The sequence below is a fragment of the Mytilus edulis genome, chromosome 13 (assembly GCF_963676685.1).
Source record: "Mytilus edulis chromosome 13, xbMytEdul2.2, whole genome shotgun sequence".
Classification (NCBI taxonomy): domain Eukaryota; kingdom Metazoa; phylum Mollusca; class Bivalvia; order Mytilida; family Mytilidae; genus Mytilus; species Mytilus edulis.
In genome coordinates, this window is record NC_092356.1 from 67,899,837 (window position 1) to 67,917,168 (window position 17,332).

The 17,332-nt window shown below is 31.5% G+C and overlaps 1 protein-coding gene across 3 annotated transcripts in view; it reads left to right on the forward strand.

The window, feature by feature from the left end:
- Positions 1 to 223: 223 nt before the first annotated feature.
- The window catches only part of LOC139500967 (multifunctional procollagen lysine hydroxylase and glycosyltransferase LH3-like), a 37,579-nt gene continuing 20,470 nt past the window's right edge, over positions 224 to 17,332 (forward strand). Inside the window, exons 1-6 of one of the 3 annotated variants that reach the window (XM_071289900.1) lie at positions 224 to 759; positions 3,238 to 3,326; positions 8,367 to 8,503; positions 9,840 to 9,954; positions 11,102 to 11,153; positions 11,581 to 11,693. In XM_071289900.1, coding sequence (XP_071146001.1) covers positions 690 to 759; positions 3,238 to 3,326; positions 8,367 to 8,503; positions 9,840 to 9,954; positions 11,102 to 11,153; positions 11,581 to 11,693 — 576 coding nt within the window. In that variant the 5' untranslated portion in view covers positions 224 to 689. Of the gene's footprint in view, positions 760 to 3,237; positions 3,327 to 8,366; positions 8,504 to 9,027; positions 9,046 to 9,251; positions 9,270 to 9,839; positions 9,955 to 11,101; positions 11,154 to 11,580; positions 11,694 to 17,332 lie in introns of those variants that run through there. The other 2 variants (XM_071289902.1, XM_071289901.1) reach the window with 2 other exon arrangements.

Genomic DNA, 17,332 nt, shown 5'->3' on the forward strand with positions numbered 1-17,332 from the left:
TAATTTTGTAAAGTTTAATGAATCAAATTTCATTGGAATTTCTTTGTTTTGACCAAGGTATATATCGCTTAAAATTCTTGTACGTGACTTGATCCATGTTCTACAGAGAGTCAGACCCTACAGAGATTAAGCGCACGGTTAGAGGCCATGTAATTTTATCTCTATTACCTGAGACTACTATAATACACAATGTGTTATAGTAGTCTCAGCTATTACAAAAGATATTGATAAGATGGCCTGATAAGATGAAACCATAAACTACGTTGAAAAGCTCATATTCTTCCAACCATTAACTAACTTGTTAATATTTAACTTAAAAAATGTAAATTTTAACATTTGTTTACTATGATTTCTATCCACAATTTCAAAGAAAAAACTTATTATAAAATCCGAATCGTCACCGTTAACATTTTGCAATTAGTAAATGACTATCGGAAGGTTTCGGATCTTATCATTAAAGATTTTGAAAACTCTAGAAAACTCTAGAAACTTACGAACGGATATCAATCAAAACATTTGTTCTGCACAGTTTAGATGCGGAGATATCAGGTTTCAAATAGCAAGAGACTTTTCAAGAAGTGCGTGTGCTCTTTGCCACGTATTCCAAGTGACGTTCTCAGAGAAGCTGCATACTGAATTAATTTTAACATCAGACATCCGGTTGAAGAAGTAACACTAAAAGAGACAAAATGAACTTTTTAGTCTGCTTTTGTTTAATCGGACTTTTGTCTTCTGTTGTAATTAAATGTTCTGGTGTCGGTAAGCAAATTTTAATTATGTCGAATGTTGGATAATTTTATTAATGCATGAAATTTGTTTATTACTGGATCATACACTTTTGTAAATTATACATTTCCACATTAAACTGTTAAACAAGACCTGTCAAAAAGAAGCTTGATAAAAAAAATCTTTCTGTATTTATCCCCCTTTACATTTCTCCAGCTTTAGATTCATTTCCATTGAGAAGTGTTATTCAAGATTGCAATTTATTATTTAATTTATTGTCATCCTATTTTTAAGGCACAGTCAGACAATATTTATGAAATATACAAACGTTCAAATGAAAACCATGAACATTTTTATAAGGCAGTGGCTATTTGACCGGCACCTACAAAATAGAAAAAATGCTATTTTGCCGGCTCTGATTAAATTATACCTTACTGGAATTAAATTGATTGATTGATTGTTGTTTGCTTTACCCCGCATAATAGCATGTATATAATATAACTGATTTATAATGGCCCACAAATAAATTATTGTCTTGTCATTTAAAAAAAAATATCATATGAACATTGATGAACATGATGAAAAGTCAGCTCACAGACAGCCTCAGACAAACAGTATTGATATACCTGATTAGTAGTTATGTAACAGTGGTTTGATTCCGCCAGTGTACTTTATCTGGAGGATGAAAATCCCTAGTGTTTTTTATCCACCAACAAAAATTCACTAGGGTTTTTCATTCGGGTCCAGTGTGAAATATCCACCACTCTTGATAAGATTCTAAAATTCGTTTTTTGAAAGGGAAATATATAAAAAATGGGGCTTGTTATTTTTTAGGGGTACAAGTACACACCCGTGATATCGGGGGTCCGTGACTGAATTAAAGTATATAACTTTGCCTAAGCCTTATTTTAGTAATTAGTATTGTCATCTGATAAAGTCATGTCGATTATAAGATACAAAGTTTTCTCTGCTTTCAAATCTTTCTGTTTGAACCCGTCGACCTGGAACTTATCAATTATTGGTAATATTAATTATTTGGAAAACAAAAGGTCCTGGCTATCCAGGAATGGAGTATTTTTGGATCAACAGCATTGTCCTATATTAGTTATCTTAGAAAGTCTTGCTGATTGCTGAATAGAATTACAATAGGGAACAATTTGACAATGATTGAATTTAGTAGTGTCAGACCTTTGATTATGACCCGTGTATATAGCAAAATACTAAAAACACCGTTTGGTGGTGCGCCTGTCAAATGCGGAACGTACAGATAAGGTAATAGCTAACAGGTGAATATACTATTGGTATCGGTATCGGATTCCACCCGGAACTTGTTAATTATTGGCAATATTAATTATGTTGAAAACAAAAGGGTCTGGAGTGGTGTAATTTTTAATCTACACCATTGTCCTATATTAGTTATATATAGAGTTAAATTCTTTGATTTGTCGTTTTTACCCGATGACGGCTGACAAATTGAACCTCGTAAGTTTAGTATTATAGATTTGAATTAACTAAAACTTGCATAGCTTTGCATTCATCCATGAAATTTTCACTCAAATGTTTTGAACCAGGAATGATACCACTAGTGATTTTGAACCAGGAATTATTAAATTTGTAAATCTGTAACTGGAATGATATCGCACTTAAGTTACTTTGAGCCGGGATTAGTATTTAAGATTCATACATTGATGAAGTGTTTTAGTACTCACTTTGAACACATGATAACACATTATATATATCATGTATATAATGCTTTATTTACGAATTAAATTTTTATAATTTTTCTCTTTAAATCCATCAAATCATATGGTTTTAAATTTTTACTAATTGTAATATTCATATATACTGGATTGCCAAATTTTTTCTGTACATTTGCGTTTTGGTAGACTTCGATTAAAATCATGTCTTCTATGCCAATATCTATTAATCAAACTGGTTCCTTCAAAACTATTCTAATTTTAACCTATTAATTTATGTAAAAATTAAACTGGTCTAATATAAACAAAACAATGATATCAAGATCAATGCTTTCAATCTATTTACAACCAATATTCTTTAGTGAAAGACAGTTACCCGGAATGAAAACAGGGTGGAATGAAATTATGCTTACGGTACATTACCAGTAATACTTTTAAAACATATTTTGTAATTCAATTGGAACAGATTCAAAACATTTTTTTAATTTTAAGCCATATTTGGCTCAACTTTTCCAAAGTTTTGCCTTTATTGGCTTTAAATATATAACATTTTGTTTCATTCTACCTTTTTTAATTTGAACACAATTGATGAGTGTTATGTATTCATATGTGTTTGGTTAAACAAATTAAAAATCTGGTATTCTTTGATAAAGGTCATATGCTATTCTTTTATCATGTTTAAAAATGGTCTCATGCTTGCACTACTGACAAAAAGAATTTTCACCATATAACGCTACAATGTGTGCAAGTTGTACACAATATCATGTTAATGGATAGTTTCATTACTTTATCTACTATATGACTTTTTTTAAAGAGTTACTGGCAGTTACAATAGCTACTGATGAAACTGATGGCTTTACAAGATATGCTGAATCAGCAGACAGATATGGAATTAAACATAAGGTAATGAATGCACATGTATACACATTATTTAGTAAGAAAGAAGAACATCTAATTAACAAGACAACATCTTAAAAAGTTATTTAATTTTAAGGATGTGGTCCAACATCCTTGCATTCCATAAGTCTTTGAGGGAGATCAATTTTCATGATTTTGTCTTTGAACTATAACGAAAGAATATGGTACATGGAAATGATGTATCCATAAAAACACATGAAGAAAAACTTACTAAACATACTATACATGCTATAAGATAAACTTACTAAACATACTATACATGCTATAAGATAAACTTACTAAACATACTATACATGCTATAAGATAAACTTACTAAACATACTATACATGCTATAAGATAAACTTACTAAACATACTATACATGCTATAAGATAAACTTACTAAACATACTATACATGCTATAAGATAAACTTACTAAACATACTATACATGCTATAAGATAAACTTACTAAACATACTATACATGCTATAAGATAAACTTACTAAACATACTATACATGCTATAAGATAAACTTACTAAACATACTATACATGCTATAAGATGGTCTGTTAAAAAATGTATAAAGAGCAAATGTCTGAGCTGGAGATTTATACATTTTTAGTAGACATTTGAACATTCAATAATGTATTATTAAAAAGATTGGCCAATGTGTTCTCAATTCTCAAGCAGATTTCCAGGATTGTAGGTACAATCTGAGCCTTACTATACATTTTTTTTTAGTTTGACATGTCCCTCAGGCATTGTCAGGAAAAGTGGAAGTTCCGCATTACCATGATTACCCCACACAGGCATATAACTGGTCAACTTACATTTAGAAAACTGACATGAATGTAATACTACTTTTTAAGTATGCGTCATACATGAAAAGCATACATGTTTTTACAATGTATATGTCATAAGATGTAAAAAAAAAATTCCCTTCCATCATGTTCTTGTGCTAGATTAAAAATTAGAGGCAATCAATACATGAATTGGAGATCTCCAGATTTAATATTTTTGAATTTGTCACTTTTGAATGTTTGATTTTGGGTTCAATCTTTTTGTCTGCAAAAATGCCAAAAAGGCTCATTTTAAGACCTTGTAATTGATATATGAGCCAAAGACCTTTGACAAAGATGCAAATGTGTGTTAAATATCTTTTTTGGGTACCACCTTGCTTATATATGTATTGATTTGACCATAACCAGAATAGGCATTTTACAATGTAGGTTAAATGTCAAAATACATGTCAATTTTGACATATTTATGATGTAAGAGCAATCACAGGATTCCTTTCTGCCCTAAAGTGTCAGGATAATATTAGACTGTCTTTATATTCATGATATTAGGACAATATTAGGTCAAAAAGATTAAGTGGGCTGATAGATCCTGGTTTTTGAAAAAAAAACATGTTTTTAAATCAGAAAGATCAATGAAGATTGTAATCAAGTTTTCTAATATATTTATTAATCTTTACTAGAATCAAAAGAGCAGTTTTTATACGCCCGTCGTCTTTTAGACGGGACGTATTATGGTATACCGTTGTCTGTCCTTCCGTCCGTCCGTCGTCCACACTTCGGACAATAACTCAAAAACACTTTCACCAATTTCCATGAAACTTAAGTGAATTGTTTATATCTATTGACGTAAGCTCCCTTTCGTTTTTTTTTAATTTCAGATTTTAAGTTTTGGATTTATGGGGCTTTATTCATAAAAAAGGGGGGATTTTCAACACTTCGGACAATAACTCAAAAAGGCTTTCACCAATGTCCATGAAACTTTGGTGAATTGTTTATATCTATGGATGTAAGCTCCCTTTCAATTTTTATAAATTTCAGATTTTAAGTTTTGGATTTATGGGGCTTTTTTCATTAAAAAAAGGGGGATTTTCAACACTTCGGACAATAACTCAAAAAGGCTTTCACCAATGTCCATGAAACTTTGGTGAATTGTTTATATCTATTGATGTAAGCTCCCTTTCAATTTTTATAAATTTCAGATTTTAAGTTTTTGATTTATGGGGCTTTATTCATAAAAAAAGGGGGATTTTCAACACTTCGGACAATAACTCAAAAAGGCTTTCACCAATGTCCATGAAACTTTGGTGAATTGTTTATATCTATTGATGTAAGCTCCCTTTCAATTTTTACAAATTTCAGATTTTAAGTTTTGGATTTATGGGGCTTTATTCATAAAAAAAAGGGGGATTTTCAACACTTCGGACAATAACTCAAAAAGGCTTTCACCAATGTCCATGAAACTTTGGTGAATTGTTTATATCTATTTATGTACATGTAAGCTCCCTTTCAATTTTTATAAATTTCAGATTTTACATTTCCGTGTTATGAATTTTTATGCTTAAAAAAGGGGGGATTTTCCAATTTTTGGACTATAACTAACACTTTCACAAAATTTTATGTAACTTTGATAAATTGTTTATATCTATTGACATAAGCTCCCTTTGCATTTTTATAAATTTTAGATTTTACGTTTTCTTAAGTAATGAATTTTTATACTTAAAAAAGGGGGATTTTATGAAACTTTGGTGAATATATTAATGTAACATCCCTTTTGATTTGTATATATATTTCTAGTTGATCATATAAATTCATTTAAAGCATAAAAGACAAGTTAAAAGAGCAACGGGCGTATCATGCGCTAAAGCGCAGCCCTTTATTTTATTATTCTATATATATACCACAGTATCTGATATTTAATAAGAATGCCATAAGATTGTATTAGGCTGAAAAAACAATAATGGATAAGAAAAAGAAGGCAGATTTGCCCATTAATGTTCCACAAATGATATTATTATGATACTTATGTGATGGCAACAGGTTTCGTTCATGCAATATAATTTGATGAAAAGTGAAGTGAAAAATAATTTCCACAATTTTCCGACTGATTGTTTTAACATTTTCAGGTGACTTTTACAATTGGTCATAAACTAATGTTATGAACATTGTATTAATTCTGTATTACAATGCTAAATTGATTTAAATTGAATTATCTACGACTGATCAAAAGATGTTTGTCTTAATAAGGAGTATTTAATACATGTAAATATACCAGCTGTTGTTTTATACATAGTAATAAATGTGTTACAGTTTCTAAATTATTTGATAAAAGTAAAAATTTGTAGTTTTGTATAATACGTGTCGATGTAAATACATATAATATGGTTATTCACTTGATTGACTCAGATTTATTTGGTTACTTAATTTTTAAGAGCCTACTTAAATAGCAGATCATGTATTCCCTTAACCCTATTGTACTTTTATCATAGTAGTAATTTCCTTAGTCAAATATGCAAACTGTTTCATGACTGAAATTTTTGTTTGACATTCCATTCAAGTTTGTGTCCATCTTACACATTTTAAAGATCACTTGGTGCTAAAATAAAGTTTGAAAAAGTTTTAAAACATGCATATAAAAAAAGAAAATGTAGTAAGGTTGCCAACGAGACAAATATTCATAAAGACACAAGGACAAACATGACAAAGTCACAAAGATATGACCAATTACTAATCATCTTACAGCCTTTAACAATGAGCAAAGTACATTCCATTTAATAAGATATTAAAGGCCTAGGAAGACAAAATGTGAAACAATTCAAGGGAAAAAAACAACAGCTAACAACATGACATTGACTACAAAGACTGATATATTTTGAAAAAGAACTGTGGACGAATGACAGTCGTTCAAGTGTTTTTCTCTGATATTCTATTTTTTTCCTAGCATTATTGCATGTACATTTGTATCATGATTAAGGTTAGTTGTCTCATATCTTACTTGTCATTCCCTAAACTGTATCTCTCCTGCAATGAAGGGAGCCATTTTGTTTAAATTATGTTTCTGTTTGCCATAGTTTTGTTTTATCTTGTGACACTGTCTTATGATAACTGGCATGATGGTGTATTACCATATAGCCGACCGTGCAAGGGCTGTATTAGAGCCAGTCAAGGTCTTTAAAAACTTCCATTTGTTGTATTACCATATAATATTGTGTGTAAGATATCATCATGACCTTAATGTAACCTTGATCTTAAGTTTTACCCCAAGGTTAAACTATGTTCCTTTTTTTTGTGTTGGCATTTTCGTTTCTAGAATATAATTATTTCATACTTTGCATAAACTTTTGATATTTGGCACATGTGTGTAGCCCTTAAGCTGATGTGTCTTGTAAATGGAACATGACTTCAATGGACTTCAGACAAGTGTCAGAAAAAAAAAATGATTATTATATTACATGTATTACATTTGCACTAGCCCAAAACCATAAACAAATTTGCTTGCAATGGTAAAACCTCCTCAATGCAACGATTGGTTTACCTTTAGTGGACATGGACAAAACCATTAAATTGTGTTAAAGACTTTAAAAAAAATTAAACAGATCCCTACCAGGCCAATGATGCCCACCCCAAACCAACTTTTTTTCTCATTTACCTTCTAAGAAACATTTTATGCCTTCCCATAGGTTCCGACTGTGGGAGATATGATCCATCACCTTTTATTGTAAAACAGCTTATAAAATATTATTCCCACCTATCAATCTGATTCTGCATGACAAACCCACTAAGTTAGGAATATATTTTTTTCACTAGGAGTCATACCTTCTCCCTGTAAATTCTTGCTTGTTAAAAGAAAACTATTCTGATCTCCACCACTGAACCTTATACATTATAAACTGGGTTCATGCATCAACAAACATATACAAAAAATTCTATCCGCGAAAATAAACACCCCGTGAAATTTACCCGCTGTATGGTATCAGTATTTGTAGTTGCAATTTTAAATATGAGAATGTGTTTTTTACTGAATTTATTTCTATAAAAAGGGGGGGGGGGTAGTTTAGTCCTTTAATATAGCTTCACCTACTTAAGTCTGTGCTTGGTTACTGTATTATAATTATCTGATACAAAATTCAGTAAATGTAAATTGAAGAAATGATATAATTTTGCCTGTTGGACAACCAACTGCCCAATTGCCCACCAGAGACCATATTACTTAGATAGTAGTAGCTAACATTATTTTATTTTCTGTAGACATTTGGAATGGGACAGGAATGGAGAGGGGGAGATATTGCCAGGTTTTCTGGAGGAGGACACAAAGTTAACATTCTGAAAGAGAACCTATCACAGTATGAAGGAAGAACAGATCTGATTATAATGTTCACAGACAGGTATATATATATAGAACTCAATACAAGGACTAGGGTTCACCCTAATTATAATGTTCACAGACAGGTATAGAACTCAATACAGGGACTAGGGTTCACCCTAATTATAATGTTCACAGACAGGTATAGAACTCAATACAGGGACTAGGGTTCACTAATTATAATGTTCACAGACAGGTATAGAACTCAATACAGGGACTAGGGTTCACTAATTATAATGTTCACAGACAGGTATAGAACTCAATACAGGGACTAGGGTTCACCCTAATTATAATGTTCACAGACAGGTATATAAATCAATACAGGGACTAGGGTTCACCCTAATTATAATGTTCACAGACAGGTATAGAACTCAATACTATAATGTTCACAGACAGGTATAGAACTCAATACAGGGACTAGGGTTCACCCTAATCATAATGTTCACAGACAGGTATAGAACTCAATACAGGGACTAGGGTTCACCCTAATCATAATGTTCACAGACAGGTATAGAACTCAATACAGGGACTAGGGTTCACCCTAATCATAATGTTCACAGACAGGTATAGAACTCAATACAGGGACTAGGGTTCACCCTAATTATAATGTTCACAGACAGGTATAGAACTCAATACAGGGACTAGGGTTCACCCTAATTATAATGTTCACAGACAGGTATAGAACTCAATACAGGGACTAGGGTTCACCCTAATTATAATGTTCACAGACAGGTATAGAACTCAATACAGGGACTAGGGTTCACCCTAATTATAATGTTCACAGACAGGTATAGAACTCAATACAGGGACTAGGGTTCACAGACAGGTATAGAACTCAATACAGGGACTAGGGTTCACTAATCATAAATTCATAATGTTCGCAGACAGGTATAGAACTCAGTACAGGGACTAGGGTTCACAGACAGGTATAGAACTGTATACAAGGACTAGGGTTCACCCAGCATTTAGGATGTGGGGTATCACTTTGTCCAACTCTCTGTCAAATTCTACATCACTAAAGCTTTGTCTATTTTCGATGACATTTATATGTAGCATGTGTAGCTTTTATACTTCCAGAAATACAGACAATTAAAAATTGGTATAAAATGTGTAAAATGTATCTTAAAAAGCAGCTAAAAATAAGCATTTTCACTTCCAATTACTATTTCTTGAAAATCTGTCCATATATTGAAAGTAATAACTGCTGTCAGTATGTCTTTTGAAATGAACAATTATGTTATAGAATATCTTTAAGATTTTAATAATTTGCATATTAAATAAAATTCTATAAGGCATGTAAGGGTAAATGTTTGTTTTTGTATTTGATGTTTAACGCTCAAAATTTATATATTTCACAGCTATGATGTGGTATTCACTGCAGGACCAGATGAAATACTGGAAAAGTTTAAGAAATTTGATTCCAATGTGATATTTTCTGCTGAAGGATTCTGCTGGCCAGATGCAAACTTAAAAGTATGATTTTAACAAAGTCTTATGGTCTATATTAAATTTAATGTACTTTCCCTATATGTAAGGTTTTAAAAGTAAACTATATAAACACAGTTTATCGCTATTTTGTGCATTTTTCCTTTGATCTATTTTTGTGATAATTTTCATATCATGCTTCTCGCTTGAGATGGAAAAATTATTGCTAGAAACTAAGGAGGCCACGTGGCGTTGCTAACGAAATTGACATGAAATTGACAATGTCATCATAGGTAAAATAGCGATAAACAGATTATCATTGGTCATCTCAACTCGATTGCTTTTCTCACTTTCGCTGTACCAGCTCAAGCGAGAAAATCAATCTCGTTGAGATGATCAACGATAATCTATAATTACAGCTGCTTATAACATGTATAACATCATGAACATGTATAAAAAGTTTGTGTATTGATTTTTTTTTAAATTTTTTTTGCTTTTGTGGTAATAAATTCTGTTGTTTGATTTCTGTCTCATTGATATTTAAATCAAATATATATAATAGAAATATAAATATTTGTGGGATGAACAAAAGAAGGTTTGGTATTCATGAGTCAATGATACAGCAACCCAAAGAGACAAAATATTAAAAGGCATCTAAAAATGATTTTCAAACATGCAGTGGTCTATACAATATATTGAGTGTAAAAATATCTGTCAGTCTGAAAAGTTAATTTTCATATCTGATTGCTGATTCATCATTGGTTGTCTTAAAACATATCTTAATAATCTGAATAATCAGTCTCCCCTGTAATCGACATACCACTTTCCAGGGCCTGATTATTGTTTAAATGATAAAACAGGAAGGTTAACAACTGAATTATGGGGTTTATGTTTGGATGTTTTTTGCCATAAAATTTGCCAGGGGTAAACTATTCTGGGACCTCAAACATCCTTCTTCATATCTCAGTCAGAAGACTTTTTAAAGGTGTTTAAAAGAACACACAATGACATTAATTTGTTCAGAAAAAGCACTTATTTTATCTGGTTTTAGTATTTTTTGGTTAGATAAAGATTGTTTGGATAGATAAATAGATATGGAAAGATTGAGTCTTGAACCCTTTTTAAATTCTTCAATTTAGTATTTGATCTTTTCAAGCATCTTCAGATCTGTAAGGTTTTTTTTATCTTTTTACAGGAACAATACCCAGAAGTAAAACCTCATGAATGTAGATTCTTGAATAGTGGTGGTATGTATAGTGTGACTCTTATTTAAATGTCTAAATAACAAATTCATAGAACAGCAATTTATTTGACAAATTCCCCATTCCCATTCTCAATTATATCTCAAAAATGTTGCTAGAATGCCTCGGAAAAGACAACATTTGAAAAACAGTTACATGAATTATTTTTTCATTTTAATTTTCAGTTACAGTTACATTTAAAAATTTCAAAAAGTTGTATAAAAAAAGTTATGAATATATGTGACATACACGGATGTTTTGATGGAGAGTTGTCTCATTGGCACTCACACCACATCTTCCTATATCTATGGAGTGCATTTACTGTTCTATGACCCTAAATATTGTTTATTTTTAACATTTAATGTTGCATGAGTGCAACACATCTAAATATTGCACACTAACTGTAAGTTATGATCTTCTTGAAATATTGCAGGTTTCATGGGTTATGCTAAAGACATTGTCGAGATGGTAAATTATAAAACTATTAATGACATGGATGATGATCAGCTGTATTATACCAAGATGTTCCTGGATAAAACCACAAGAGTAAGTTTTTCTTAGACCCTTACTGATGATAAACCCTTCTGTCTGTCTGTCTGTCTGTCTGTCTGTCTGTCTGTCTGTCTATTTGTCATTCTGGCAAATCATTTTTTCACACTGTTTTTCTTTGTGCTTGAAGATATTGATTTGATATTTAGTATATTATTTAATCATGACAGTTTACAGATCAAGTTCAAATTTTGTTCCAGTCTTAACAATTTTTGTGCAGAGTTATGGTCCTTGAACTTAGAAAATTTACACAAATAATCAGTTTTCATCATTATTTTTTGTTATGTTTGGAGATATTGATTAGATATTTGGTATATAGTTTTATCATGAAAAGTTACAGGTCAAGTTTGAATTTTTCCAGATTATTTTGTGCCGCGTTATGGTCTAAGGAAAATTCACTCAAATAATCAATTTTCCATTTTTTTCTCATCAAATATGCACCAGTTTTAAGTATTAAGTAAGTAGTTCAAGTGGAAGAATCTAATTGTGTAACTATAAATGACATAAGCTTTGACAAATGTTACTGTAATGGTATGATTAGCATGATTAGGCATTGCATAAATTGGATTTGAACCAAAAGAGAATTAAATTAAAAGAATAAATAATGCAAGATACAGGGTTTCTCTGGGTCAATTATTTTTTTCGCCACCTCTTTCGTCAAAACAATATATTTTTCGCCAAGTAACATAAATATATTTTTCGTTTAAAATTTACCTTTTTTTTACAACCCCCCACCCCCCTCTCCCTTAAATAAGATGATTTTGCCCCATTGTGCCTATGATTATTCTCTCAAACTTGTTTTAGAGTCTACATTTTTATGAATAAACACTAAACTTTTACTTTATAACAACAGGATTTTTTTAACTTAAAAGGGGAAAATATTTATTGTATTTTAAACAACTTTTCTAAATGAGGGGGCCACTATACTTTTATTAAGAAAAAAGATGTAAGTCCTGGAATATAACAAAATTAATGGACATGTTTTGATCATACAATACCAGTATAGTTCGTAGGGAAAGTTTCTTTGAAAGAAAAATACTGATGTGCCCTTTTGTACTAAGAAGTGGTTTTTACAACAAAAGAAAAGCTTTTATCACATGAAATTGATCCTGCATTTCATGTGTATTCATTACATTGAAGGGTAACTCTCATTCCAGGGATTGTTCCCAACCTTTTTGATAGATTTCTTCATAACGACAGTTTTCTTTTCTTGACCATCCTTAATGAAAAAGTTGAGACGTAAAACTATGCTTGAAACATGTGTGTCACTCAAACGACTTTAAAGTAGTCTCCCTAGTCAATTACCTATATTAAAGTCAAAGGATAATTAAAAAGTTTGAAATCAGAGATTTTTCTTGCTTTTGAACATTTTTCGTCACAACAACAGCTTTCTTTTCTAAACTATCTTTAATAGGAGAGGAGACGTTAAAAGTTTGCTTCAAACATGTTCATGGCAAAGTGGTAAATAAATTCTGTATGTGACATTTAAATAAATAGCGATAAAATGCAATCAGCTGATTATTGATTTTCTGTCCAAATCTTAATGAGGTCAAGGTGAATTCCGAGTATTGTCTGATCATGTAAAGTCCGAGAAACTCGAAAAAAAAAGTAAATAAACAAGATGGAGGAAGATAAATCGTTATATTTATTGTTTTCGCCAAATTCTTTTGCATATGACGAATTTTTATCGCCACAATTATTATTTTTTTGCAAATTGCGAAAATGGCGACCACCAGCGGAAACCCTGGCAAGATATACCATTATACCATTGTAAAGAAAAAAATATATAAAATAGTGCAACAAGTGAACCTGCACTTCTCTTGTAAGTCTCACCACTTCTATCAATCAGTTTCAATAAGACAAATCACTTCTCCCTTTGATTTTGGGCTAGTATGAGACTTGAAGAAACATAAAATATATATGTAAGAAACTATGTAAAAAAAAACAATTTAATAAAAAAAAAAAAAAAAAAAGTATTGTAAATTCAGAAGTTATTGTAATGTTTTTATCATTGCTAAAAATGAAAAAATGAAACAGGGTTATAATCACAATAATTTTACCTGGCATTTTGAAATGTTTTATATGAATAAAACTGGCTTTTTCTCAATATCACAAAAATTAGAAATGCATTTAAGTCTGAAATGACATAATTGCAATAATAAATGCATGCAATCATTTCTGAATTTACAGTACTAAGTAATTCACAACAACCCAATGAACCATGATTTACAAAACAAAAATGTTGGGCTGCTATATTTTTATACCCCTCTCAACAGAGTCAAGGGTGAATAGAAATCCTCATGTCTGTTAAATATCTGTAATCATACACTACAAAACCCTTTGTTGATGTGGGAGTGTTATGGAGACATCTGAGGGCCTGTATATGTACATGTGGTATTGTATAAGTGACTGTCAATTCATCATCTCACGACGACAGTGTTCCTAACAACGTTTACTGTTATCATTATTACTAGTACGTCTGAGAGTCTTTGACCAGTACCACATAATCATAGTTGGCAGGGGTCCCAACTAACCTACCAAAAACAGCCTTTGTAAAGACTACTTCATACCAAAATAATAAAGAAACCCAAAACAACATAATATTCACTGAGCCAACCATGCGAGGGCTTAATAGCCAGTCAAGGACGTAAAACACTCACCATTACCAAGTCTTATTTTGATTGTTAGTGAAATGAAAAAATTTTGATTGTTAGTGAAATGAAAAATGATGTTTTCCACTTATAAATGTAAAATGCCTTTTTTATGCCCCACCTACGATAGTAGAGGGGCATTATGTTTTCTGGTCTGTGCCTCCGTTCGTCTGTCCGTTCGTCCGTCTGTGCGTCTGTACGCTTCAGGTTAAAGTTTTTGGTCGAGGTAGTTTTTGATGAAGTTAAAGTTACATCAACTTGAAACTTAGTACACATGTTCCCTATGATATGATCTTTCTAATTTTAATGCCAAATTATACTTTTGACCCCAATTTCATGGTCCACTGAACATAGAAAATGATAGTGCAAAGTTCAGGTTAAAGTTTTTGGTCAAGGTAGTTTTTGATGAAGTTAAAGTTACATCAACTTGAAACTTAGTACACATGTTCCCTATGATATGATCTTTCTAATTTTAATGCCAAATTATACTTTTGAACCAAATTTCATGGTCCACTGAACATAGAAAATGATAGTGCAAAGTTCAGGTTAAAGTTTTTGGTCAAGGTACCCGTACAGAAATTGCTAACAAAAGCACATAAGTTTCACATGTGAAGCACATGAGATGCAAGTAAGAATTGTATGCAAATCAGGTTGCTCATATGTGCAGTTTGGTAGTTCATATGTGCCCACAAAAATCTAACATAATGCTCACATGTGCAATTCAAACCTCAGGTGAGCTTTTATCATCCATGTTAGTTTTATGGTTAGTTTTGTATTTTGAAAAGTTTTTCCATTCTTCTAACCATTCAGAACTAACCTACATCATTGCTCATATGAGCTTTTTCAAAATGACATGCCCAGTCATGTACTTCCTGTAAATTCAAATTCATGAAAAGCATGCAATAAATGGAGGTAGATGGATATGGAAAATGTTAAGTCCTATATTGTGCTATTTGAAGAAAGGTATTGTTGAAATGTGATAAAACCAGTGTGGCTGTGGTTAATTATTTGTAAGTTATCATTTCTATTTCATATTTCATTATTTTCATCATTGTGTCAGATTTTTTTTAATCAAAGACATTCATTGTGTACTAAACTTGCAAGTCCCTCTATTAGTTTTTATACGACCGCAAAATTTGAAAAATTTTTCGTCGTATATTGCTATCACGTTGGCGTCGTCGTCGTCGTCGTCCGAATACTTTTAGTTTTCGCACTCTAACTTTGGTAAAAGTGAATAGAAATCAATGAAATTTTAACACAAGGTTTATGACCACAAAAGGAAGGTTGGGATTGATTTTGGGAGTTTTGGTCCCAACATTTTAGGAATTAGGGGCCAAAAAGGGCCCAAATAAGCATTTTCTTGGTTTTCGCACTATAACTTTAGTTTAAGTGAATAGAAATCTATGAAATTTTGATACAAGGTTTATGACCACAAAAGGAAGGTTGGGATTGATTTTGGGAGTTTTGGTTCCAACAGTTTAGGAATTACGGGCCAAAAAAGGGCCCAAATAAGCATTATTCTTGGTTTTCGCACAATTACTTTGGTATAAGAAAATAGAAATCAATGAAATTTTAACACAAGGTTTATGACCACTAAAGGAAGGTTGGGATTGATTTTTGGAGTTGAGGTCACAACAGTTTATGAATTAGGGGCCAAAAAGGGGCCCAACCAAATAAGCATTATTTTTTGTTTTTGCACCATAACTTTAGTATAAGTAAATAGAAATCTATGAAATTTAAACACAAGGTTTATGACCATAAAGGGAAGGTTGGGTTTGATTTTGGGAGTTTTGGTCCCAACATTTTAGGAATTAGGGGCCAAAAAGGGCCCAAATAAGCATTTTCTTGGTTTTCGCACTATAACATTAGTTTAAGTTAATAGAAATCTATGAAATTTTGACACAAGGTTTATGACCACAAAAGAACGGTTGGGATTGATTTTTGGAGTTTTTGTTTCAACAGTTTTGGAATTAGGGGCCAAAAAAGGGCCCAAATAAGCATTATTCTTGGTTTTCGCACAATAACTTTAGTTTAAGTAAATAGAAATCAATGAAATTTAAACACAATGTTAATGACTACAAAAGGAAGGTTGGTATTGATTTTGGGAGTTTAGGTATTAACAGTTTAGGAATTAGGGGCCAAAAAGGGACCCAAATAAGCATTATTCTTGGTTTTCGCACCATAACGTTAAATAGAAATCTATGAAATTTAAACACAAGGTTTATGACCATAAAAGGAAGGTTGGTATTGATTTTGGGAGTTTTGGTTCCAACATAATAAGGGGCTCAAAATTGAATAATTGGGGTTCTTTGATATGCCGAATCTAACTGTCATGACTGTGTATGTAGATTCTTAACTTTTGGTCCCGTTTTCAAATTGGTCTACATTAAGGTCCAAAGGGTCCAAAATTAAACTTAGTCTGATTTGGGTTCTTTGATATGCTGAATCTAAAAATGTACTTAGATTCTTGATTATTGGCCCAGTTTTCAAGTTGGTCCAAATCGGGGTCCAAAATTAAACTTTGTTTGATTTCATCAAAAATTGAATAAATGGGGTTCTTTGATATACCAAATCTAACTGTGTATGTAGATTCTTCATTTTTGGTCCTGTTTTCAAATTGGTCTACACTAAAGTCCAAAGGGTCCAAAATTAAACTTAGTCTGATTTTAACAAAAATTGAAATCTTGGGGTTCTTTGATATGCTGAATCCAAAAATGTACTTAGATCTTTTATTATGGGCCCAGTTTTCAAGTTGGTCCAAATCAGGATCTAAAATTATTATATTAAGTATTGTGCAATAGCAAGTCTTTTCAATTGCACAGTATTGCGCAATGGCAAGAAATATCTAATTGCACAATATTGTGAAATAGCAATTTTTTTTTAATTAGAGTTATCTTTCTTTGTCCAGAATAGTAAGCAAGAAATATCTAATTGCAAAATATTGTGCAATAGCAAGATTTTTTTTTAATTGGAGTTATCTTTCTT